The sequence below is a fragment of the Odontesthes bonariensis genome, chromosome 7, assembly GCF_027942865.1.
Source record: "Odontesthes bonariensis isolate fOdoBon6 chromosome 7, fOdoBon6.hap1, whole genome shotgun sequence".
Lineage (NCBI taxonomy): Eukaryota > Metazoa > Chordata > Actinopteri > Atheriniformes > Atherinopsidae > Odontesthes > Odontesthes bonariensis.
In genome coordinates, this window is record NC_134512.1 from 11851682 (window position 1) to 11876878 (window position 25197).

The 25197-nt window shown below is 42.1% G+C and overlaps 1 protein-coding gene across 6 annotated transcripts in view; it reads left to right on the forward strand.

Annotated features, from left to right (window-relative positions):
* The window catches only part of osbpl5 (oxysterol binding protein-like 5), a 41174-nt gene extending 16359 nt beyond the window's left edge, over positions 1–24815 (forward strand). For 2 of the 6 annotated variants that reach the window (XM_075469495.1, XM_075469496.1), the window contains 21 exons: positions 5422–5577; positions 5836–5909; positions 7222–7302; positions 7554–7655; positions 7902–8105; positions 9013–9097; positions 9211–9373; positions 15583–15796; positions 15994–16178; positions 16274–16355; positions 17196–17294; positions 17467–17563; positions 17737–17835; positions 18854–18951; positions 19089–19178; positions 19562–19698; positions 20040–20219; positions 20364–20493; positions 21640–21754; positions 21932–22034; positions 23004–24815. In XM_075469495.1, coding sequence (XP_075325610.1) covers positions 5442–5577; positions 5836–5909; positions 7222–7302; positions 7554–7655; positions 7902–8105; positions 9013–9097; positions 9211–9373; positions 15583–15796; positions 15994–16178; positions 16274–16355; positions 17196–17294; positions 17467–17563; positions 17737–17835; positions 18854–18951; positions 19089–19178; positions 19562–19698; positions 20040–20219; positions 20364–20493; positions 21640–21754; positions 21932–22034; positions 23004–23139 — 2610 coding nt within the window. In that variant the 5' untranslated portion in view covers positions 5422–5441 and the 3' untranslated portion in view covers positions 23140–24815. Of the gene's footprint in view, positions 1–2005; positions 2084–5421; positions 5578–5835; positions 5910–7221; positions 7303–7553; positions 7656–7901; positions 8106–9012; positions 9098–9210; positions 9374–15582; positions 15797–15993; positions 16179–16273; positions 16356–17195; positions 17295–17466; positions 17564–17736; positions 17836–18853; positions 18952–19088; positions 19179–19561; positions 19699–20039; positions 20220–20363; positions 20494–21639; positions 21755–21931; positions 22035–23003 lie in introns of those variants that run through there. The other 4 variants (XM_075469497.1, XM_075469498.1, XM_075469499.1 and 1 more) reach the window with 4 other exon arrangements.
* The last annotated feature ends 382 nt before the right edge of the window (positions 24816–25197 follow it).

Sequence of the window (25197 nt, forward strand, 5' to 3'; positions counted from 1 at the left end):
GGAACAGAGAGAAGATGTGCACATATAAAGTATCACAAGTTGCAATTGTTGATATTGAATCAGCATCAGGGAAAAGGCTTCTGGATAAAACAGGGTACAGATGTCGGTTGAAAGGATGTAAAGATGTTTCACCATCTATCAAAGTCCTGAAAAAGCAAAGGAGGTCTCCTGTTTTTAATAAGGTGAAATGTTAGTGAAGTTTAACTGGAGGAGATTTTCTCCATGCAAGTTTCTTAGAATATCCTGGCCTCCCCACAAGACAGAGAATAGAAAAACTAAACCACACATCCTCCCACAGTGGTTACCAGAATTACACCATGCGTTTTTTTTTTTTGTTTTTTTTTAAAGAACACTTTTAAACACACAGCAGCTACAGTTGTTGATGCCTTGTTTGCTTCCGTTTAGTTGGACATTTATAGATTCGAACTCTTTTGTTTTATTTATAAGAACGTCAGTGCACGAAGCGGGGTCGCACTTTCTAAACGTAGCTCTTACCGACACATAGTTCACGAAGCAGTGACCATCATTTCACGTGTTATTTCCACAGTATTGATACAGTTTGTTCCATGCAGATATATACATTTGCTGGTGCTATGAAGAGTTTGGAGAATGCACTGGGTGGCTTTGTCAATTTATTGACCTACTTTGCTTTTAACCATACCATGCCACGAAAGCACGAGTCAACTTGTGTGAAAATACTACGATGAAATGGATCTTTCTATTAGTTTTTGTTTAAACAACAAATGCCTGCACATGTAGCTCTTCGGTGCATGCTGGTACAGCACCATTATTTATTTATGTTTTTTAAATTTTTTCATCTGCCGCTGCATGCTGCTGTAATGTTCATTGTTGGTGCATACACTGCACTTTGGGAACATCCCATTGGTGTTAATCTGGGTCATGTGGTCATCCGTTCTTCCAATCGTCACTGGAGACGAGGGGTTAACGTGGTGGGGGACGTTAAAAGGGGCATAGATGAAAGGATGAGAGAGTGTCTGGACTTAATCTGTGCAATCATATTAAGAACAGCTGGCTTGATTCTGAGTGTCTGTGTTGCAAGGCTTTTACAAGCTCAACACATCTACCGGTAGTTTGTGGCTGGAGACCTACTGTGTTTGTCAAATATTGTCTATTTTAAAGTTGCTGTAGCATTGGGTATTTGCTCTTATTGTTGGCCTCCTTATTTTTGTTAATACAATGTTTTTATTTTTTTTATTTCCCTCTCCCAGCTTCTTTGGGAAAAACAAAGACCTCCCTTGGCCAACATTGTTCCTCTTTGTGTACCTTTGGTGTTCTCTGTACATACCTAATGTCTGCAGGGAAAGACTCGAGCTATTCAGCAAACATCTACAGCAGATGGACACACAGAGAAACTGCGTCTGTATTTTTTCAGCTCGTTCCCAATGCATTTAAGGCCAATGACAGAGATACTTGCCGACAACAAAAAAGGTTGTGCCTAAACATAACTACCAAGGATTATAGCAACTGTCTGTGAAAAAATCCCGAAGCTGAATTTCTATGTAAAGCATTAGACTGTTGCTTCTCCACTTATGAACAACTAATGGATTAGAATAAATAAATAAATTAATGAATAAACACGTGTTTTTTTGTTCTACAAAAGCCATTTGCCAGAATCTACAGAAAAAGTTCAGGTTGTGCTTTTTTTGGTTTAAAGATTGATGTAGAGCTCCTGTAAAGTCAGCTCCCAGCTCATGTTCCTCCCTGCTACAGCGTTGCGCGTATTCTGCAATTAATCAGCAAAGTGAACTGCCTCAGTCAGATCCCGGCGCTTTTTGGCCAGTTAAACAGAAATTGTTGGAAAATGTGTTTCTGTTAAAATGACCGTGTGCAGCATTGTGCAGTGAATTGGCCAGTTGGCCTCTGTTTTTGCAGCTCAGAGACTCAGATTTATTCGAGTCAGGTCAGTCGAGCTTATTAACAATACACAGGTTGGAACATGTCAGCGGTTGCCTTCCAACCCTCCTCTCCCCCAACTGTCCCAGGTGGTGTAATGATTACTAAAAACAAACAGGCTCCATGTGACAGCAAGTCGAGTGTTTTCACCTCAACAAGGTGACTGTGGGTAAGGCACTTCTGTTGTTGTTGTTTCTGTTTTGCTTTGTTTTTCTGTCCTACTTTTTGTATGGTTAACATATGACTCAAGAATGCGTTATGAACCAGTCCGCGGCTGTTACACTCGTATTAGTGTTATCATTTCATATCGCAGGATAAATATTCGCCCAGCACCTGCATAGTTTGGCTTTGCTGGATTGAGATAATATTAGCCCAGCACTGTAGACTTTACTCTATGTACAGAGAGAGGGGAGCGTTGAGTTTTAACATTGTTGCGTGTTGTATTTGAATTCATGAGAAGGTCACGTAAATTAAGAGCGAGTGAAATGCTGGTTAGATTCATGCTTGGATTGTCGGGGAGCAGGTTCCCCCTACATGTCCCCCTTTATCACAGATAGAACATGTCAGTGCAGCCAACACTGATCTGGTCCTGCTGATATATCATTGATCTTTTGCGGTTAGTTATTTTCCCCTCACAGCTTTGATATTTTACAAACATTAACTTTTTGGCCATAAGTAAAGATTAAAATTGTAGCTAAATGTTTTGAATAGATATTTTGGGATGTAATTGGCATATATATGTCTTAGTAGTTTTCATGATTATACTGTTATTAGCTATCGAGCGAATGCATGAGATGGAAAATTGCACAAAAAAAAGAAACTTCCTGGTTAATGATTGTCAGAAACCCCTGCATCTTTCTGTCTTCAGACAAGGAATGTGTTTGTCTCTCTATCTGTTATAGAGGTTATGTGATAGTGCTCATGACAACCATGATATGTTAGTTAATTCTTTGAATCTTGTTTATCAGTTCATCTTGTTGAGAATCCATTAAATGCTCTTGTTCTTTTGCACATCATTTTGCAATACATGGTCTTAAATTTTTTTATTTTATTGTTGGTATTTTTATTATTCCTAAGTTTTCCACAGATTTTCAGTATCATTAGTTATCGTGTATTGATTATAGTGTAATCTGTAACTATGACTTTTCAGCATTCACACATTGCTCATGCTGTGTGCTGGAAAGGATCTTCATTATTATAACTTGTAGCGCGACTGTTATGGCACTTTTATGTGTACTACTCGATTCAACACTCCCTGCAGCGACTGTCTGAAAACTCGCAGGTTTTCGCTCCACCCCCCAAATTATGTCACATCCACACTTAATGCAGACAAACATTCGCACACAACTTATTCAGCACGATGCTTTGCTTACCTCTCACACACAATGTTTCTCTCTCACCTCTGAAATAGTACGATTGGAACTGAACTGTTTTGCATGCACTGCTTCTCCACTAGTGTTGAGATTGGCTGGCCAGAGAGGAGCATTTTAATGGCAATTGATCATGTGTGTCTGTAATCCTCCCTTCAGTCTGCAGCAGCAAGCCAGACACACAGAAACACAGTCGGGCATGCGTGTCCACACACTCATTTATTTGCACTTGCATCATTCAACAAACACACCCATCACTGGCACGTCCTTCATATATGCGTAACTGTTAGAATCACACAATGTGCGATTACATTACAAATGTAAGGATGCCACACTCATGCTCAGTCTTGGCTGCACAAGTGCTCAAATTCTCAGTTTTTTCCCCAACTAATCCGGCTCTGCAGTTGTGTCAGTAAGCTGTGATTGGTTGATCCTGTCAGTCTGTTTGTGTCTCCACATCTTGATCTGTCTTGTGGCCTGTACTGTAAATGGTATTAATTCTGTGTGTGTGTGTGTGTGTGTGTGTGTGTGTGTGTGTGTGTGTGTACTCTGCCTGTACTGCTTGGCAGCCCGTTGTGTTTAATGTTGTGTTGTCTCTTTTCCATGCAGCATGCACCTCACAGAGGGTTCAGCGCTGCACTGCACATGCACATATACACTGCAGCAATGGAGCTATTTATAGATCTGCTCTGCAAGGACAAATGAGGCCATTTACATTTTCTTCTTTCTTTTTTCTTTTTTACCTTAATCATTTATTAGATCCTCTTTAAAATGGAAAAAAAAGCAAAGGGCTGTAGGGGGGGGGTACTAACTGAAGAGATTGCAGGACCAGAAATGAGAAGCTAGTCTGGATGTTGAAAGAATGAGTCACTGAGGCAGCATAGACAACAGAGTGAAGAAGGGAGTGGCGTAATGAGGACGTGAGTGTGCTTTGTATTTTTTAATTTTGCACACGAATGTACTTGTAGAGGGGGGGCACACTTTAACGATGAAAATTCCTGCAGTACTGTCATTACTAGTTCCAGTGTTCACCATTTTCACAAACTACCATTGCAATATCACCGTGGAATAATGTGGGAAGGTTAAAATATGAATCAGTCTTTGAAGACACTCTGAAATGAGTCTTATGTAAGACTATGTTCTTGGATGTTGTAATTGAGGACTTGAGTAGACGAGGCTGCTCAATAGGCTCGGAGTCAGAGGGTCTCATATACAGCATGTGCACAAAGTGAATAGGACTATAATTGGTCTGAATGGAGCACAGCATGGTCATGGACAGACCAGGTGGTAACAGCTCTGCTCCATTAACATCACTGTTTTAACATCAGCACTGATTTGCTATTATCAGCTCAGCCCCCTTTACATTGAGCATAATGATCTGACTGCGAACAGCTGTGTCTCCGTGCAGTTGTTGATAGCGGCACACTAAGAATAGTTTTCTGATTGTCAATATTTGACGAGCTCATTAGAGGCGAAAATAGACTTGCATACAGCATGCACACCGGTTGTGTGTGTGCGCTTGTTTTGGTGGCCAAAGACTATGAGTCATCCAGTTCTTGCTGTAAATGAAAAACATAAAGCTGCAGAGCCACAGCCAATCCTGTGCACATCTGCATTAGCTGCAATCGTTACTCTTTTTATCTGCTGATATGTGCGTCTCATTAGCAGAAGGGCTTTTTAAGGTTTAATAACAGAATGACTCAAAAAGTTATTGTACTGTCGATCTCTGTGGACAGACTAGCTGAACTCAGCTGGACCCTCCATCTGTCAAGTAGTCTGACAGTGTGCAGTCTGAACTGGTTGTCACTGCCATGCACTGTGTTGTTATGTGGACAGACTGACATGTCCTTGTACAGTAGGGCTTTGTTAGTGTGGGAGAAGAGTGAAAGGGTGGAGGTTCAGACAGATAAATGAACACAGAGAAGTCTCATTAGGCTTAGAGCTCTGTTTGTGATATAGCAAGAAAATAGCAAGAAATAAAACGAGTAAATTGGATTAACAAGAAGAGGATCCTCGGTGGCAGGAGAAATCACTTGGATGATATGTAAATTCTTCCATTAGACGGACCAATACACGCAGCCACCTTACGGTCGAAATCACATTTCCCTCTTTCTTCCTTTGTACTTTCCCCCAACAGAGGACGAGCAAGTTGTCAGGATGAAGGAGGAGAATTTGTTCCATCGGAGGCTTTCTCTGTGCCACAGTGCCACCTCTCCACCTAAAATTGACCCCCGCACCCTCACCCGGAACCTGTCTTATGGAGGAGACAACGACCTCTATAACCTTACTCCAGGTAAGTGGCCCAAAGGTCAAAGATGATAAATGGAAAGTGAATATGACAGGATGGTGATATTTCATTGACTTTCGCTGGTGGATTCCTTGTCTGAAAATATTGCATTGCGCTGCTGTAATGTTCTTACTCCATACAAGTCAACAATCGTCAGCTACTGCTTTTTAGCTGTTTTGGCGGCTGCCATGCTTTAACTGTCTGTCAGCAGGTTTATTCACTGAGCGCATTTGTATGTGACTGTGTGTTGTGGGTTCCCACCAGGCAGTGAGACAGACAGGAACGGTCTCTCCATGCTGAGTAATGAACTTAGTCCTGCCCAATCACCAGGCAGCAAGGTAAGAACACAGTTCCTGATTGGGCAGTTCTTCAACAGCTCACTATAAATGACACCATAGGTGAGCTAACACTTATTCCTTTTGAGATCATTTCTTTTCTTCTTATCGTCACCGTGTTAGCAACCTGAATTTTGTGCAAAATTTTAAGTTGACAAAGCTTCTAAATATCGAGGCTTTTAAAGGAGGTCGTTTGATTTCAGAGCATTTTACAAAGATGAAATTAATTCAACAGTCTGAATTAGACAGCTAAGGTATTGCTTATTGATGAATTGGCACCAACAGAACAGGAATGGAAACATTTCCAAGGCCTGATACTGCACCGGTTTAGATAAGCCATCTTAAAGCTGCATTTTTTAATTCAAGGCCATGGTGGGAACTATGTCTTGGATCACAAGCCTATTATGTAGCAACGCAGACCTATTTGGTCACGATGTTGCTTACTATTTATCAGTCTTAACAATCCGTCTTCATTCTTAAGAAAAAATTAATTACGAATTAGAAATAAATGTTGCCATTGGCAACCAGGTAGTTTCATCATGTCTTGTCTCCTCATGTTGCTTTGCTTCACTCAGTCCCACTATATTGCCTTCTGCATTATGTCGAGTAATGTCACATGTGCAGCTGCAGGTCTTGCCTTTTGCCCTTTCTTCCATCCCAAAGGCCCTTTTGGACCAATTCAAGGCAGCTTTATCCGTGCATGCTATCACTTACACTTGGATGTGGTTGTGTAATATGCTTTAAGAGTGGCTTTTTTTTACTAACACAGATAAATGTGTTTAAAGGGCTGTGTGGCCTCACCAAAAGATTTTTTAAATGTGCACTCAAACCAGTAGTTGTGTGGTTATACTGTATATCACAATACAATCACAGAGTTACTTATATGGTTCTAATCTCTGTTTGATGGAGACAATCAAACCCTTTGTGCCCTTTGTGGTCCTAACTCAGGAAGTTAGTTGGTTTGTGGTCACAAAACCAGAACTGACTACCTGCTTAGTTCCCTTGTTGACTGAAAGAGCCACCACCTTCTCACTAGCTTGTAGAAACATTAAACGTTGTTCTGTCCGTAAGTTAAGCAAATAAGACAATAAACTCCTGTGGCAGTATATCACTGAACAATCATCAGTAAAAACGTGACTTAGATTTTTCTTCTCAAAATTTGGCCCAATAAAAACTTACAAGACAATATTTGACGATATTTTTCAGTCCTTTGTTTATGTAAAATTAAATCTCCACAGAAGCTGTAAGAGTTCAGAGTCTATGTCTCTGTGAATCACTCTTTTCACTCTTTCCTCACTCCCACTCCGACTCTCAGTCTGAGTCCAGGATGTTTAATGGTGTTGAGAAGGAGTGCCCCTCCCCCACAGAGAAGCTTGCCCGAAAGGAGTCTCTTAAGGTACACGTCACTTCCTTTCTTGAGACAACTGCAAGAAATGTTCAGCATTATGATGCAACATTTCATTAATCATGAAGTAGATCACATGTTGAAAAGCCATTTTAGAACCTTTTGAAATATGTACATATGAGTGACACGTCTCTGATGAATGCTACAGTTTGTTTGACTCTGCTTCCACCTAGTGTTTGCTTATTCACATCAGTCCTTTGACACTGACACTGATGACTCTTGTGTGATTTTGCTCTTAACAGGTCCAAAAGCAAAATTACAGGCAAGAGAAGAAACGGGCAGCTAAGGAACTGTCCAGTGCACTCAAGGACCCCAGTGTTGTCATCATGTCCAACTGGCTAAAGGTGTGAGCATGTTAGAACACACACCTGTTTCAGTCACATGCAGAATCACACAGACCCCATCAACAATTCTCATTGTTTTTGTAATATGTTATAATTACCACTGAAGTAATTGTAACAGTTTAGAATGTGTTTATGCTTATATCCAGCACACAAAACATGAACTTGTGGGGTTATTTAGGCTGCAGTTGCACATCAACATCATGTTCCTATAACTGCTCCCCGTCTCATCCCTTCTCCCTTCTTAAGATCCGTGGCTCTTTAAAGAGTTGGACCAAGCTGTGGTGTGCCCTGAAGCCCGGAGTACTTCTGATCTATAAGACTCCCAAAGCGGATCACTGGGTGGGCACCATTCTGCTCACTGCATGCAAGCTGATTGAGAGACCCTCCAAGAAGGATGGCTTCTGCTTCAAGCTCTACCACCCACTGGAGAAATCCATCTGGGCCGTCAAGGTCAGACACTTTTTTTTACATTTTTGCAGGAATGCTTTTTTTGAAAGGAAATGTATAAATCCTCTTAAACTTGTGTCTCCTTCCAAATTGTACATTTAAAAGTTTTTAACCCTAACCCTAAATTCACCACTCCCACATCTCCACCTGACATTGTCTGTCTCTGCCAAGCAAAGACCATTGTTAATATTGAGCCATAGAAGTATACATTGACTTTCTTAAATAAGAAAGAAAAAAAGCCATATCTTTGAACCAGGAAGCATTTCTTAAGGAAGCAGAAGGAACAATACGAGGTGATAGCAACATGGAATCATCACAATGGATTCAGTTTTTGACAATTAAACACAGGCTGTGTCCAGGAGCGCCGGGCTAGTCCAAAGCTGTTAAAGGCCCTGAAGGTACTCCTATGTTCCAAAGCTAGTTGCACACAACACAAAACTAAGCCCAGCATGGAACCCCTACATGTGACAACGCAACCAGAAACTTGCTCGTCACAATAGCTGGCAGCTCTGGGAGCACCAGGCTCGATAAGCCTGGGAAACGGTCCAGCCCATGAGCAAGCAGAGCGGACACTCAGACTGGCTGCTAGCGTGGAAGCTGCCGGATCCCGGAGCTGGTTCCTCCAAAAAGTCTACGTAGAACATACAGGCTGCCCGGCTGTCTGTCTGAGACAGTCAGTGGTGCTCTGCAGATTCAAACACAAATCCTCAGCCATGTCGCTAATGGCTGATTTTGCTCACGATATGTCTTGTAAAACATAAAAACCATCTTATGGACATATTAAAAAGTTTTAAAGCTCTTTTAGTTCAGGTGGACTTCAAGGACCGGAGGTTTTGAGCCATTTGTTTCTGTTGGTAAAACATGAATGCGCAATATGAAATGTGAGTCATTCTTTGAACCATATGCTCAGGGTCCCAAAGGAGAGAATGTTGGTTCCATCACGCAGCCTTTACCCAGCAACTACCTGATCTTCAGAGCTGCATCTGAGTCTGATGGTGAGGCCTATGGGGAGTTGTTTCACTTGGATGTATACATCCTCGCATGCTGGATAATATATTTGCTATCAGAAATTGTTGAAGGCACTCTAAAACCTGTTCTTTTTTCTCAGGACGGTGCTGGATGGATGCCCTGGAGCTGGCTCTAAGCTGCTCCAGTCTCTACAAGCTGACAGCCAAACCTGGGAAAGAGGGAGATATCAGCATGTCTTCAGAGTCCTCGCATATACTCCACCTGCTGCAGTCTTCTCCGCTCACCGATACCGAGCTGCTACAGTAAGTAATACACATATATGGCTGCATACAGCAGATGCATATATACATCTCCACCTTACCCTTATTTGTATTTTCCCCTATGCTAATGAGCTGCTTTCTGTAATCACACTCGTTCTAGTTCATGCACAGGACAGTTGGCACATATGCAGAAATGACCAAATGGCCAAATTTGAACGTAGTAACGGTGCAGTCTGGTGTTCAGCTTACAGCAGCGGATGCAGAATTGTGGATTCTCTGGAGATATTTTTGATAAGTGAGAAAAAGGTTGCCTTTTCTCTTTATAGTGTATACCATGTGTACACCATGTGCTGCCATTTTTAGATGAGACAAAAAAAACTGCATGTTAATCTTGAAAATGTTTCAAATTTAAACATTTTTTCATGTGAAGATGTTTTACAAAGACGGATACTCTTTATGTGAGTACAAGGCAATTGAGATCAAACTAACAGTTTCAATGTTGTGTTTCTGCAGTAGACGTACAGATTTTAGATTTACTGTATGCAGATGCAGTCAGTTAGATTTGCTTCTCCCGGTCAGAGACCAGACTGCTGCAAGCCAATTTCAGCCATACACCTTACAGAGAATCCCTGGCAGGGAAGTGAATAGCTCTTGTATTGATCACCCATCTGTTCTAACTGTCTCTATATATTGACAGGGAGATCACTGAGAAAACAGGTGCAAATAAGATGTAAGGTGTACGAATCAGAAATGTTCAGTACTGTAAGCCCGATCCCAAATGTAGCAGGACTCTTAAAGGTACGACCTCCAAAATTAGGCTGCTTTGTGGGGTTAAATATGTTGTGAGTACTTGGGTATGTGGTTAGCTTGGGTCAGCGGTTTGTCAAAACTCATTAAAACCAAGTTTTCATTTGATTATTTCACAACTGTGTCTGTAAGCATGAACTTACGCGACACACACACACGTGCCATTTTGTGCGTGTATCCTCATAGCTCTCATCTTTTGACAACACTTAAGTTATGTTTGTATGCGTGTGTGTCATGTTTTCACACCAAACATTGGTCTGGACTGTCTCTAAGTGCCTGCTCGAAAGGAATTGCTGAGTTTTCACAATGGGAAGTGCCAGGAGATTACTTTTTGTGATGAATTGGCACAATATATGAGTAAGATTAAAATGTAATCATAATGTTCTTATCAAAATAACTTTGATGTATTACATACTGGCTTGGAAAGTTAATGCGTAGTTGTTCCTCAGACACAACTTGGAAATCGGAGATTAAACAACTCAGCTAGTATCTATTAAGTGGTGGACTATAAAACAGTTTGCATCTACTGAACTTTGAATGTGAAACTAAGTAGGAAAAGTAGAGGGAAAATGACGGCAGGGTCTGTTAATGTGCTTACTGTTAATGTGGTTTTCAAATCCAGTAATGGTTGATAAATGCTGTGAGATTAGAAAGTCAAACCAAAATTACAACCTGCATTTAAAGGTGCCATGGCATGAAAATAAATGGAGGCTTTTATATATTTTTATAGGCTTTAGTGGTCCCCTAATACTGTATCTGAGTTTTTTTCCACAAAATTCTGCCTTGGTGCAGAATTACAGCCAATCCCAAAAATAAGCTTTCCTTAGGATCCTCAGAATGAGCTGTTTTGGGCCTGCAGCTTTAAATGCAAATTAGGAGGAGAAAGGCAGGGCAAAGCGGAAGGTGGGGGTGTGGCCTTACTTACGCCTGTGGTACCATGCGTAAAGGTTTTGTGAATCGCTATGGCACGTAAAACAGCAGTCGTTCAAGCTTTTCAATTTGACCACAGCAAGACTACAAAAAAGGCGTGCGTGAAGGGGAAAGCAGGAGTGAGGATTTTGACATTCTCATCTGATTGCTCTGGTTTGCAAAGATGCACGTAGCGCTAGTCATTTCAATCGGGGTAAAGGCAGATATCGTGCGCGCCATAACACCAACAGCAGGACGGCTTTCAAAGCAACAAATAAGTACACAACACTCGCGTTACAGTAAATGAGGTGTCCACTCGCACAACTCATCCTATTTACCGTTACATTAGCGACAGTGACTGAGCTATTAGCTGCAGAGCTAACGATACAGACACTTTCCTGTGGTAACAAGCTATGCAACTATACTGTACATACATGAAAGCAACACAATGATAGAGAGTTAAATTACTTACTTGTCCGAGGTCTGTAGTTGGGCCAAAGAGAGTTGGTACTGATCCAGGGTTAATTTTCAGACGTTCGGCAAGGCCAGCTCGGTATTGGCCCAAGTTCTGGAAACAGATTTTTTACATCTGTTGTACATCCACAGGGTTCTAGCTAGGATGAAATTATAGCGTAGTGGTGTAGGCGAGGGAGCGAAGCGACCAAGCCCGGGGGGGGATGGTGCGGAACGGGGGACTCCCCCTTCCGTGATGCGGAGATTTTGGAAATTTAAGGTAAAAATTGGCCATTCTAGGGGTACCCAAAGGGAGAAATTGTACTTTAAAAACAATAAAGTCTTAATGGGAGATGTTCCCATCTTTGCTTTTGGTTAATTAATTCAGTTAAAGCTGCAGTCGGCAGGTTTTCAAAATTGCGAGTCTAAAGTCGGAAAATTCGAACTGATACAACTTTCAGGTCCCTCCCCCAACCTCTAACAAGCTCCGAATCGCCCCCCAAACCCCTCCCCCTCTGTGGACGAGGTTGTGCACGTGAGTTCACACCAGTGTGAGCGCACACAAGCTGGGGCAGACTCACGCTCAGCAGCGTGTGCACAAGCTGTGATTGACTGGTAGGATTCCTCCACCCTAACTTGATTGGTTAAAAACAGCCGGGAGCGCTCGGTTTTTGCAAGCATGATTACAGGCTTCAGAGGGAGCTACAGATTTTGTTATTTTTCCTAAACAGCCTATTTAATATTCTACTTCCAGAATCCCATGACAGTTCAAGCTAATATGACTAAAAAACGTATCTGTCCCGTAGCTTCCCCCACACATTCTTACAGAACTTTCCCTCTTTCCCCAAAGTTCTGCCAATCTCTGTGCACCAGTTTTGGGAGTTTACGTGCTCCCTGTGCTGTTTCACTGCAGTTTCGTACAGCTGCCTCTACAAACGCACCTCCTGACTGAGCCGGTCTCACATCGGTCCATTCGATTCGTTGTTCTCGGCGCAGCCAAGTTACAAAAATCGACTGGTGCACGACAACGCGCTGCGCCGTCTTTTCAAGGCAAGCGCCATGCCTGAAACGTCATTTTGACGCCACGGTCCGCCACCACCGTGACAGACGCGGCAACCATGCTAGCGCCTTCAGTCAATCGCGCCTCGTGGAGAGGACTGCTTTCTGTTCTTTTCTCGAGCGCCAAGTCAACTGCACGTTCAGCTTAAATGATAACTTGATCAGCTCATCACATATTGTACGTAAGAAGCTTTGAAAAAGCACAGCAACCTTGATCGTTTTTGCTTACTTCAAATAGGGACGGGTAAAATAGGCTACAGCTATTCTAACATGATTTCTGCCGAATCCCCTTACGTGTGCGCTTCTGCGTGTGTGAGTAACCATGGCTACGGAGCACTCTTACCAGAGATTCTAGGAGCCGCGGACGCGGAGTGCCTCTGCCTCGAGCTACAGTTTCGTCTGCGGTTGTACTGACAGGCAGCGCAACCTTTCTTGGCTGCCATTGCGAAAAATGTGTCAAGTTTGTCAGAAAGGTGAAAATGGCATTGATCTGGTGTTATTGTACAAATAAATACAGACAAAATGCCGCTACGCTGTATTGAAAATAAGCGTAGCGGTCCAAAATTATAGCGTAGCGGGCCGCTACGCAAGTTTGCGCTAGCTAGAACCCTGATCCATGTACAGAGCAAATGCTATGCTTTCGATCAGCCATGGTGTGTCAGATATCCTACGCAGAAAAATCAAGATGGCATCGCACAGACTTTCAACTGATTTTATAATGAGCTGGCCAAAGAGCTGTGGGCAGGGAAAGGCAGTTTTGGCATAGCCATATATGGGCTCTGGGGGGAAATAACCTCAACGTCATATGAGGCGCCACGTCATAAGAGGCAGCTTTCCCGATCAGGCCATCTGCATGGTCACATTACCAAAGGCGGAGAATAATTTCCAGTGCATGGTTTAGGTCTATCGTCATTTTTAGCCACTGGGGTACCGCAGGCAGGCTAGTGGAACTCATATTAATGTTAAACAACCTTAAAAAGTGAAAATTTCATGCCATGGCTCCTTTGAAATGTAGTTTCCTTGAAATACTTTAGTTATGAATGATCGTACGGAATATTTCCTTCTAAAACACGGTTAAATGATATAAGCTCATATAAATGCGCTTGTGTGTATATGTATAGTTATTTTGAAGCCCTCACTTTTGTCTGCTGGGTGCTCTTTGCACCTACATTAAACAAACCCCTCTGCTCCTCACACCTCCCCCCCCTCTTATCCTTCCCAAGCAATGGGAATGTCTCACTCCTCTCCCAGCCAATCACAGCACCCTGCTCAATCACATGACTGACAGGGGAGCAGGAAGATGAAACACAATGTGAGCAGTGCACCACCCAGAAAGAGACGGTAGCAACGCAGCCATTGCGAGCTTACAAACACACACACACACACACACACACACACACAAACAAACACACCTTGGCACACAGACAGAAATATCCACACGCACATTCAGGAAGCAGGTATGTCGGAGTGAAAGGGACAAACAGCACCTTTTTGTCAGTAGACTGAAAACATTTACACACACACAGAAGAGAAGGTGAGATAAGGACAGGCTGCATCTGTTTTTTTGGATTTGCTGATTTTTGGTGTTTGGATCCCCAAAGAAGAGTTTGTCTATATGCTGGATGTCTTTGAGGTAAGGAAAGCTGCCTCTTGTCCAGGGTGTGTTTGGACTGACAGATAACATTGTGGGTCTGTTAATTATTCATAGTCTGCCGGAGAGTGGTTGATCAGGTCTGTGAAGTCCTCTGGGATTTTGAAATTTGAACTCTCTTCCTTTGTTTTTTACCAAACTGAGCTGTTTTTTTAGGGGGGTTTTTGGGACCATAGTTACGTCACTGAGAGTGATTATGAAAGCACGTGAGACAGTACAGTTGTTGTCCAGATCCCAAGTGTGGAAAATGAGTGAAATGTCTAACACTGAGTGAGCATGATAAAAACTTCCGTTGATTTCTGTGTCTTTGCATCTGTTTTGGCTGAATGCACTATGAATACACTCAGACATTCACTGTCTGACCTGTAAAATGGTAGTTGGATGTTCCTCTTAAGCTACCCCACCCCCAACATCCTCACCCTCCATATTTCTCTTCTCTTTTCACACTATCACTTCTCCTCTCTGTGGCCTCTTTTGAGCTGATTTATGACTTTCTTCGCCATCTTTTCGTTTTTCCGATGCGCACCGTCGACTGCAGACTGAACTGAGGTCTGGGTTTGATTTGTTGAGGCTGGAAAATTCCACAGTGTGAAACATGATCATTTAGCGAAGGATGCAATTTGTTTGCCCACAACTTTGTGAGCGCACACATGTTGAGTGTGTTTCATATTGGGGTGATCATAAGACGTGGACAGTTTTTACTTATTTGTCCAATTGTCCAAATGTCAAAGAGTATAATGATTTTTTTTAAGCCTTTTTGACTTCAGCAGACATATAATTCTCCCTGATAATTCTCCTCCAGGCCCTCACTGCAGATGTCTATCACTGTCTTGCCTTTATTAAATCAAATGTGGCGCATTAAGGCTGAGATCCTAAGTTAATTATTGCCTGAGTGATACTGTCCACAGAGTTGTGATGCCTCTGGCTGAATCTTAACATATCCAGAGGGGGTGAGATGGTCACATCTTTGCTCCTCATGTTGCCAGATCTCTCTAATTCAATCTGACTGACAACATTTGATCTATTCTTACCTATGTTTGCCTATCTAACAAGTCCATATGCTATTTAAAGTCAGTTATACAGCTTTAAGTCAAATATCAACACACAAAATGATTCCAGAGCACATTTAAAACGACCTCAGTTGACCAAAGTGCTGTACAGAAGCAAAAGCATAATAAGAATAATCATAAACACTACAACAACAAATACAACACAAGGGATACTAATCATTCAGTATAAAACAAATTAAGATTAAAAGTGAATATAAAAGAGAGTAAGAGGGATAAAGAAAAAGCGAGAGAGCATCGACAAATTAGTCGGCAATAATTAGTTGTGGTTGTTACCTGAGTGTTAATTCCTCTGTTTTTATCAGGTTGAATGACTCTGCCCTGCTCGGCAATGACCAAATGGAGCATGACGGCTTCTCAGACAAATCGGAGCGAGAGATTCACGACGATTGGGACACTACAGTCAATGAAAATGGTGGAAGGCTGACAGAGGAGAGCGACATGGAGCAGTCAGACGAGATGTCCCCCGGCCCACAGGCTACGGCGTACGTGGAGCAGGGCAACGAGGACATGGCTGAGGTAAAGGGGCTCTGTCTTATTTTTCTGCAGTCAGTTTTGTCTTCATCATCTGTATTCATACTTCACAGGTATTTTGTTATCTTCCATAATGAATATGTATGAAACCACCTCTCAGCCACACTTGATTTCTTGTCACAGACCTATTCTCTTACTGTCACTTACCTGCTCCCACCTCTGTCCGTTTATTACTTTATTAGGCTGGGGAGGCATCCCAGGTGGAGACGGTGTCAGAGGAGAACAAGGGTCTGATCTGGACCCTGCTGAAACAGCTGCGGCCAGGCATGGACCTGTCAAAGGTGGTGCTGCCTACCTTCATCCTGGAGCCACGGTCCTTCTTGGACAAGCTGTCCGACTACTACTACCACGCTGATCTGCTCTCACAGTTAGTAAATTATTCTAACTTAACTGAGTATGTGTTCATAAGAATGTAAACATTTAAGATTATTTTTATCTCATATTTCTGCTTCTTCACCACAGAGCTGCACTAGAAGAGAGTGCATATGGTCGGATCAAGCAGGTGCTGAGATGGTACTTGTCTGGCTTCTACAAGAAGCCAAAAGTAAGATATGTTTTCTCTATTAAGGCTTGTTGTTATCAAGCCAGCTGTGCTATAAGACAGCCAAAGCCGGCTCAGTATTTCGGAAACTCTCAGGATCTACAGTGTTTATATGTGAATATTCACAAAGTTTGGACAATGTTGAAGTAATATGTTTAATTTCACTTTATGACAACTATTAATTCAAATTTAGATTCAGTAACAACCAGAGGATTTCATGTTTGATGATCATTAAACCCTTCTTCCTGCTCTCCATTCGTCCATCCTGTTTTTTCAGTCACACTAACTGCCCCCTCGACTCGCTGCAAGCGGCCCTTTTTACTGCTGGCGAAGATTTTCTGACTGTTAGCATTTTTTGTTGTTGTTTTAGGCTCTCACTAACAATTGGCTGTTCGACAAATAGCCCTGTCCAGGCTCTGTTTCTGCTGTAAAAATGTCAGGAGACACTTTCCACTCGTTTCCACTCATTAGATATTTATTTCCTCTGTGGCTGCAGCAGCAGCAAAGAGAAGCAGCCAGTATGAGCCAGCAGAAAATTCCCTCTGATCAATCGGTGCTTACGCAGCACTTTTTATGCTCACTGCCTTTTGGGGAATCAAGGTAGATAGACAACAATTCTATACCAATATTAGCTAGTAGATGTAAAGCTCTGTCTGTTTTGGTAATCCTGTTGATTATGTCCTATGCTGCAGACAGGTGGCAACGTGCTCCATAATTAGTTTGTTCCTTAATACATTGAAGAAAAGGAAGCTTGCTCAATTGTCACAAAAATCATTTAAAACCTGTTTAGGTCAGCAGATGGTTGAATTGATACTGATTCTTCTTTGTGTTCACATTTTTCAGGGTCTAAAAAAGCCTTACAACCCGATCCTGGGGGAAACATTTCGCTGCTGCTGGCTCCATCCTCAGACTGATAGCTGCACCTTCTATATAGCCGAGCAGGTAAAACCAGATATAAAGCTAAATGCAAACTGTCACAGGACACGAGTCGTCCCTTGTGTGAAAATTCTCGCGCAGTTTGCCGAACACATTAAGCACACGCTTGGGAAATGCAGCACCACAGGGTATCTAACACCTTGTTTTTTTTCCCCTCACTCTGCTGTCGCCTTTCCAGGTGTCCCACCATCCACCCATCTCTGCCTTTTATATCTGCAATAGGAAGGATGGTTTTTCTATCAGCGGCAGCATCCTGGCCAAGTCCAAGTTCTATGGTACACGTCATACTGGAATGTGCAGTCTGTTTGTTATATAAAGACATTCAAAGACACTACGGTTTGATCTCCAAACCCCACACTTGCCACAGAGGCCTGACTGTTGATGGCAGATTATGAAGTGGGAACTAGAAGGGAAACTGATGGTCGTGTTGTTCTGTGTTCACTTGCAGGTAACTCTCTGTCAGCTATTTTAGATGGCAGAGCTAGACTGCTGTTCATGAGCAGGGATGAGGAGTATGTCATCACCATGCCTTACGCTCACTGCAAAGGTAACAGGTTTACAACTTATAATTATGTATATCCCTACTAATTAACCGAGCCCCATCCCTGTTACTCTGTTAATAATCGTCTTAATACTGCAGCATGGCGGTGTCCTTCTTCATGCTGCTGTGTTGGTGACAAACCCATGATTGGATGGAACTACGCTGTAGAATATTCAGTTCTAACTGTTAGAAAATCAAAGTACAAATGAAGGTCACTAATGGGAAGTGAATTATACGTTTGCAAAAATAACAGGAGGAAGTTTTTCAATAGTCTCTAAGGTTTACTATAGGATATGTGTGATTATTTACGAGGCATCCACCAGTCTGAAGGTCAGCAGATCAATCTCCAGCTCTACCGTGTGTCAAGCAAGACGCTAAATGACACATTGTTCCCAGTATCGACACTGAAAGCACTGAATGTATAGACTAATGTGAGTGGGTGTGGCATGGCTTTAGCTTGGTGATGTTTTCTTTATATCTTCATGGGGAAAAAAATCAGTTTAGATAGATAAACATGCTAGATATACAGCTGTATATTATTATTTTGGTATATTGCTGATGAATTCAGCCTGTAGCTCCTTCCTCTCTATTCACTGACCGACTGGATCCAGTAAGCTGTGTGATGTCTCTTCCGTGTTTGCAAAGATATTTGTCTAATGTAACAAATCATGTGTGGGCTGTATCTTTTACAGCCATCTGCTGTAGTCAATATCTCTGAGCTACTGGAAATAAAATGAGGCCTCGCTGTGCTCTAAACTTGAACTCTTGACATGGCAGATGTCCAAAAGTAAAGATGGAGAATGGATGTATTTTAAGTCAGGTCAAGTTTCTGTCAATTCTCCAACTTTACTTTGGGAAGTTGTAAATGACTGTTTTCATCTGGTCGCCACTTACTGTAATTGGCAAGCTTGTTAATAGTAATAATCCATCCAGAAATTGTATGCGCTGTGGACATCAACCTTAAGTATTTAGAGCCAAATAACCGATGTGTTTCTCTGATGATGCAATGCTATGTCTCCTGTAGGTATCTTGTATGGCACTATGACATTAGAGCTGGGAGGGAAAGTTTCCATCGAGTGTGAGAAAACCAAATGTTTTGCAGAGCTCGAGTTCAAACTGAAGGTACGTATTTGAACAAATAAAATGCTCAAGTTAAATGTTCAGTTTAACTTCTTTTGATTTGTTAGTAGAGCCAAGTTATCCTATCCTGAAACGGCTGTTTTAGGAAAGGTGTTTCATAATAATTCTGTTCATTGCAGCCTTTCCTCGGAGGCGCCAGCTCTGTAAATCAGATCAGTGGGAAGATCTTCGTGGGAGACGAGCTACTGGCCACCGTTGATGGACACTGGGTAAGAGCTGCTGTACCTCACACTTGGATTTCTGGTTGGAATGTATCTCTTTCTGCCACTTATACCACTGATTACCATTCAGTAATTCTCTGTACTAAACAGAGACAGAATTGGTAATTATAGGCTTAGGAGCAGCAGGCACAACAAGCAGTAGACTCCATTTAGAGGGCTCTTAAAGAGTGTCTGGAAATGAAGTATTAAAAGGTTTCAAAGTGAATGGAGGATTTAAATGGAAAGACTTTCAAGCTTGACCTTGAAGAAAGATTACATTTTAAAAAATTTCTTACATAGTTACCTAACATTGTAAAAATTGGATGGCTCGGTGTGGGGAAATGTTTAAATTGGCTACGCTGAACCTTTTTGTGGTCTTTGTTTAAATCAAGGACAACGAGGTGTTCATTCATGAGAAGCGCTCCAACCAGCAGGAGACTTTGTGGAACCCAAGTGCAGATATTCGCAGCTGGCGCCTCAAGAGACAAGTGGTCCAGATAGACCAGCAAGGAGAGTTTGAGTCTGAAAGGTAACCTCAAACCGTATGTTAGTCATTTGAACTGGTCCTACGTGGAGGTAGATTACAGCTATAATTCTAACATTAATGTTTGAGTTTCATTAAGCTGCATCAATGAGCTGATATGCCTCAAACCTGTATGTAAAATGTTTAAATACAAGCTAAATGAAGATATTATTCATTTAGTTATGCACATGTACTTGGAAAAGTAACTCATCTTTGTAAGGAGTAGCAAGCGGTCAGACAACTTCATTTTTGTCTCAAAGCATATTAACAAAGACGGTGGAAAACTATTGCTTTAATTGTGTAATACATTTACTCTTTTAGCGTTTAATGCAATGTGTCCTCAACAGACTGTGGCAGCACGTGACCAGTGCCATCATGGATCGGGACCAAGTGAGGGCCACCCAGGAGAAGTTTGTGTTGGAGGAGGCTCAGCGAAGAGAGAGCCGAGAGAGAGGAGACAAACCCTGGATCCCACGACTTTTCCAGCAGGACCCAATCACTTCCGAGTGGACCTACAGGCACATGGAGTACGAACGCACGCACACCAAGCAGCACACACACCGCACAGGACACCCATTGTTGTTTGTTTACTGTAGTTTATCGTTCAGTGTGGAGAAGGATGTACCGTGGGCTAAGGCACATTTTATTATGCTGCATCTTTTTTTTCGTAGCACTCATCCGTGGGACCCTGAGCACTGTCTGGTCCAGTTTGAGAAGGACGGCGTGATCCAGACGCACGAGAAAAGTCAGAGGCAACACAACGGGCTCTCCTACAGCCACGGCTGGGCCAGTCAACACAAGGTCAAGCTACAGCTTTGGCAGAAGTTTTCCAGACATAAATGAACCATGTTTTGTTGTGTTTTCAGACTCATCTTAAAATGGACTCAGTTGATTTATTTTCTCATCAATCCACACACAATTCTCCACACCGGTAAAGCAAAAAAAAACAACAGTATTTTAAAGTGTCTTAAAGTATTTAAAAAGACAGAATATCCCATTTAGTATTCAGACCCCTGTTTTTCATACTTGTGTGGCAGAATATTTCGGGTTTAATGGGGAGCTCCTTTTTCAGGTCTTTTCAGAAATAGTTCCTGCAGGACAAGTTCTTGGTTTTATGCTTTTGGTCACTTCCCCATTGAAATATAAACGTTTCCACCAGCCTGGAATCCTGAGCCCTCTGGAAAAGGTCGTTTTACTCAGTATTGCTCTGTATTGTTCTGCATCCATCTTTCACTCTACCCGGACTGATCGCTCAGTCCCTCTCATGGTCTGAATAATATTAAGTTGCCCTCAGGCCTCTGTCTGGCCACTCTTATCGTAAAGGTCAGAATAAAGCTCTCTGCCTTTACAAAAATGTATTTTCACCAGTCTGCGGACAATTCTCTCAACCTCTTGGTTTGGTTTTCACTCTGACATAGACGGATGTGAGCCTGTCCAGCGAATTCAGTGCGGTGGACTCCACCGTAGCTCAAATGCGTTGGTGATTGAGAACTACTCCTGTAATTAGGTTGTTTCAGTTTTTTATGTTTGATAAATCCACAAAAAAAATTTAAAACGCACACCTTTCTTTGTTATTGTGGAGAATCGAGTGTGAATCAATGTAAACGAAAAAAAGGCTTGATCTACTTTAAAATGAGTCTAAAACAATGAAAACTTGAAAGAGGATTAAAAGTACCTCCTCTAGTGTGTATTGTTTTATTGTTATTTTGTATTTCACTGAAATATTGTCTAATATTGTCTAATTGAAAGCTGGGCTGCTTCCTGTCAAGTCACACTACACCTGATAGCTCTGATAGCCCTTTTTCCTTCTTGCTTGATTTTAACTTCAGTGATGGTCAGACTTCCAAATTCCATCTTTATTTAGCTCTTAGCATGTTGCATCATCCAGCAGTTCGCTGGTAGTTTTCATGCAGTGCAGTAAGAAAAAAATGACCTGTCTCTCCCCAGGCGGGGGTGAACGGGAAACGCAGGAAGGCCAGCAGCCAGCCGTCCAGCTGCAGCCAGAACACGGAGAGCAGCAGCACCACACCAGAACCCACGCACGAGTCCTCGGACAATGAAGGTGAGGTGTGCACGCTCACACAAGCGGTGATACGAACCAAATCATTAAGGTGATCAATTAAGACGCCATGCATAAATGGTTTGGTGGAGGAGATATATATACACATATATAGAGAGAGAGCTTGAGAACGTTCAGAATAGTTCAGGAGTAACCCCGGAGTCTTTTTCTTGCGACCAGGCTTTTCAAACCAGTGTGCCCGTTGCAGTAAAGAGATGAAGGACATCGCTGTGATCGAGGCCTCCATCACATCTATACAGAAGACACAGCAAGATATTCAGAGGTGAAAAGAACACATTTACACTGTATAGAAGAGAGCTGCTTTGTGTAATATTACTGTCTGTTCAGAAATATCCTAAACACAGTGTTGCTTATGAATATTTGTTTTTCTGTTGATGGAGGGGGGAAAAAACTCTTGATTTTAAGGACCAGAAGCAGTCGTGTCAACATTTAGGAGATAAAATACTGACACGATTTTTATGTCTGAACAACATTTAGTGATGAATCTGATTCAAAGTGTTGTTTGTGTTTTTTTTGTTTAGCTTCTTCGCCTCTTTTTGCACTCGTGGACATGCTTATATATGTCAGTATTTATTATATTTGGGATTTAGCGTTAGAAAGGTCTTTCTACACAAAAATTATTTTGGTCATTTTCCATTGGTGCTAAAACTTAGATTCATTGTTGTTTATAGATGTATACTAAGCTTCGGTCATTTTTGTCTCTCGCTTCTATCAGATGCGGTTGTGCAGCATTCAACCTGCAACACTGTTTATTTACGTCTCAGATGTGGCTTTATTTCACTTCAGGAGTGTTTTACAAGTGTAGACGTCACATTAAGCAGGGCAGAATAATCGTCTTAATGTGATAAAAAAGTCGTTAACCTGATGATTTACACACCTCTCTGAAGAGTGTCTGTGCTGTTGATTTCTATTGAAAATTGGCCGGCTTTTCTCTGGTCTTCCTGTGACTGACTTCCTCTCTGACTTATCCAGCCTGTGCTGGCTGTCAGTGCTTACATTAAAAATAGACGAGCTGGGTCTTTTTTAGTGAAGCACATAACCGCTTCTCGGAGGCTGAAACACAATGCAGAAAATCAAAAGTTCTCCAGAATCACTGTGATCTTCTGACTGCAAAAAGAAAAGCCAGTAAAAAAGTACTCTGAAACCACCAAAAGAGTGAAAAGGTTTTTAAAAATGTAACTTTTTGTGGAGTCACAGCCCTATGTTCACCCTGACCTTTCGCTTTCTGCAGGAACCTGGTGGCTCTGAGTCGTCAGCTGACTCTTCAGAGGGCGACAGACGACGGCATGTCGTTAACCGGCCGACACTGCCTCATCCTCTGTGTTCTGCTCCTCTCTCAGCTCCTCATCAACTACGTCTTCACCTGAGCCAGATCCCTGGGGAGGAGTTTCCCTCCGGCACTGATCTGGCATGAAAGCCTCCAAATAGAGCACAGACTCTTATCAACAGAGAGTGTGTGTGTGTGTGTGGGGGGGGGGGCTCAGATTAGTGTTGGGAGGGCCACTTTATCCCTTGGTTTCCTTTTATGAGGGGAGGAGCAAAGACTTTATAGCAATAAACACAGCCACAGCCACCGCCTGTCAGTCATCTGCAGAGAGGAACGGCACCCCCTAGTGTAGCCAGACCGTAACAGCGCTGCTACCCACGCACGTCGGACCAGAGAGGAGAAACAAGAGACAGGCATGGCTGAAAAAATTTGAGATGTATGATGAAGATATAGAATGGTTTTGCAAAAAGAAGTGACAGAGGATGTTTCACCATTCCTTAGTGTCTTTTTATATTGCCCTGCAATACTGCTCATCTGTGAGTGTGCCTGTATGTGTGTCGTTTGTATTTACAGTAGGCCCTGTGGGCATAAGCAGATCACGGCTTGGACTTCTCCTACTTCCCTTCCACTCCAGATTATGGGCCTTAATGCTGACGCCAAAAAAAAGAAAAATGAAAAAAAGAAAGAAAAATACAACATATACAAATGATGAAGAGATCTTCAAACAGTGCAATTGTGTGTTTTGTATTGGTGTACGCTCAAATGCGACGTGTCTCGTCTTTTAATGATGATGATTTTACCAAAACAGTATTTATTATCCGAAAGGACAAAGAGTACTTGTTTACAGAGAGCGCTGCATGTGTTTGTAGTGACACATCGGAGGGGGGGATATTGGAAATGAGGCAGGGCAGAGAGCCAAACAGAGTGTCTTTGTACTTGTGTGCCTGTAGTGGTGTAAGTGAAGGGATAATAGAATAGCACTGCTTTAGTCTAGACCATGACACTAGTGTGTACAATCAATCACATAAAATAGTGTGTGGAAGAAAGGACCGAGAGAAAGAGAGGGAGTGAAAAAAAAACGTGAGCCTAAGGGAAGAGATTTATGTGTGCATCTTGGCCTACACCATGTTCAAGTGACTGTCTTAGATGTAAACACTTAGTAACAAAAAAAAGTTTTTTTTCTTTGAATTAATTTGTATATATTTGTCTGTTTCAAAAAGAAATTGCAGAATGTATTTATTATGTGATTCACTTGGACTTTCCTAATCTTAATCAACACAGAGGACCGGGGACAACAGTCACCCTCCCAGGGTGTGTGTGTGTGTGTGTGTGTGTGTGTGTGTGTGTGTGTGTGTGTGTGTGTGTGTGTGTGTGTGTGTGTGTGTGTGTGTGTGTGTGTGTGTGTGTGTGTGTGTGTGTGTGATGAAGCACATGTATGCGAGAAAGCCATTATGGTCACGCTAAAACACAGCCAGATCTCTCATTGTGGTTTTTACTGGTTTTTAGCCCTTGAATTTATGTGTGATTATGCGTCAGTACTGAAGGAGCCAACGGGAGAGAATCAGAGAGCAGCACAAGAAGGACGTCAACTCATTGAATTCTTTTTTTTCTTTTGTTTCCTCTTTTCATCGTCATCCTCTTTTCTACTTTGCTGCCATGTTGTGGAGATTCTACATGCCAGATATTTTTGGAACAAAACACAATATGATGATGCCTAATGTTCTCATTCATACCTGTCACATACTGTAGTACTACAGTAAAATATTTTAACCCTGACACTGTGTGTGGCCGTCGTTAATGTCTTCTGTGGGAAAAACTGAATCCGGAGGCGCTAAAAACGAGAGCTTTTCCCTGCACAGACAACTAGCTCTGTCATTCTCCACTAGAAGGAGATATAGATGTAGGTAAACGTAGTCTAACTGCATCTGAAAGGGATTTCCCTTTATGTTACTTCACTGCTGTTATAAAGCAGATGCGTTTTCCATGAAAATATGTGAAACAAAATTAGAAGGCTGCATGTGCTATACACCACAGATATTATCAATGTTGGGGAAAAGCAATGCCTTGCAAACTGAAACCAATGGACTATCGCCATTACAAAAGACAAACGATTGACCCAGACTCTCAGTGTCAGCTCCAAAAATTGCATTCAAATTGG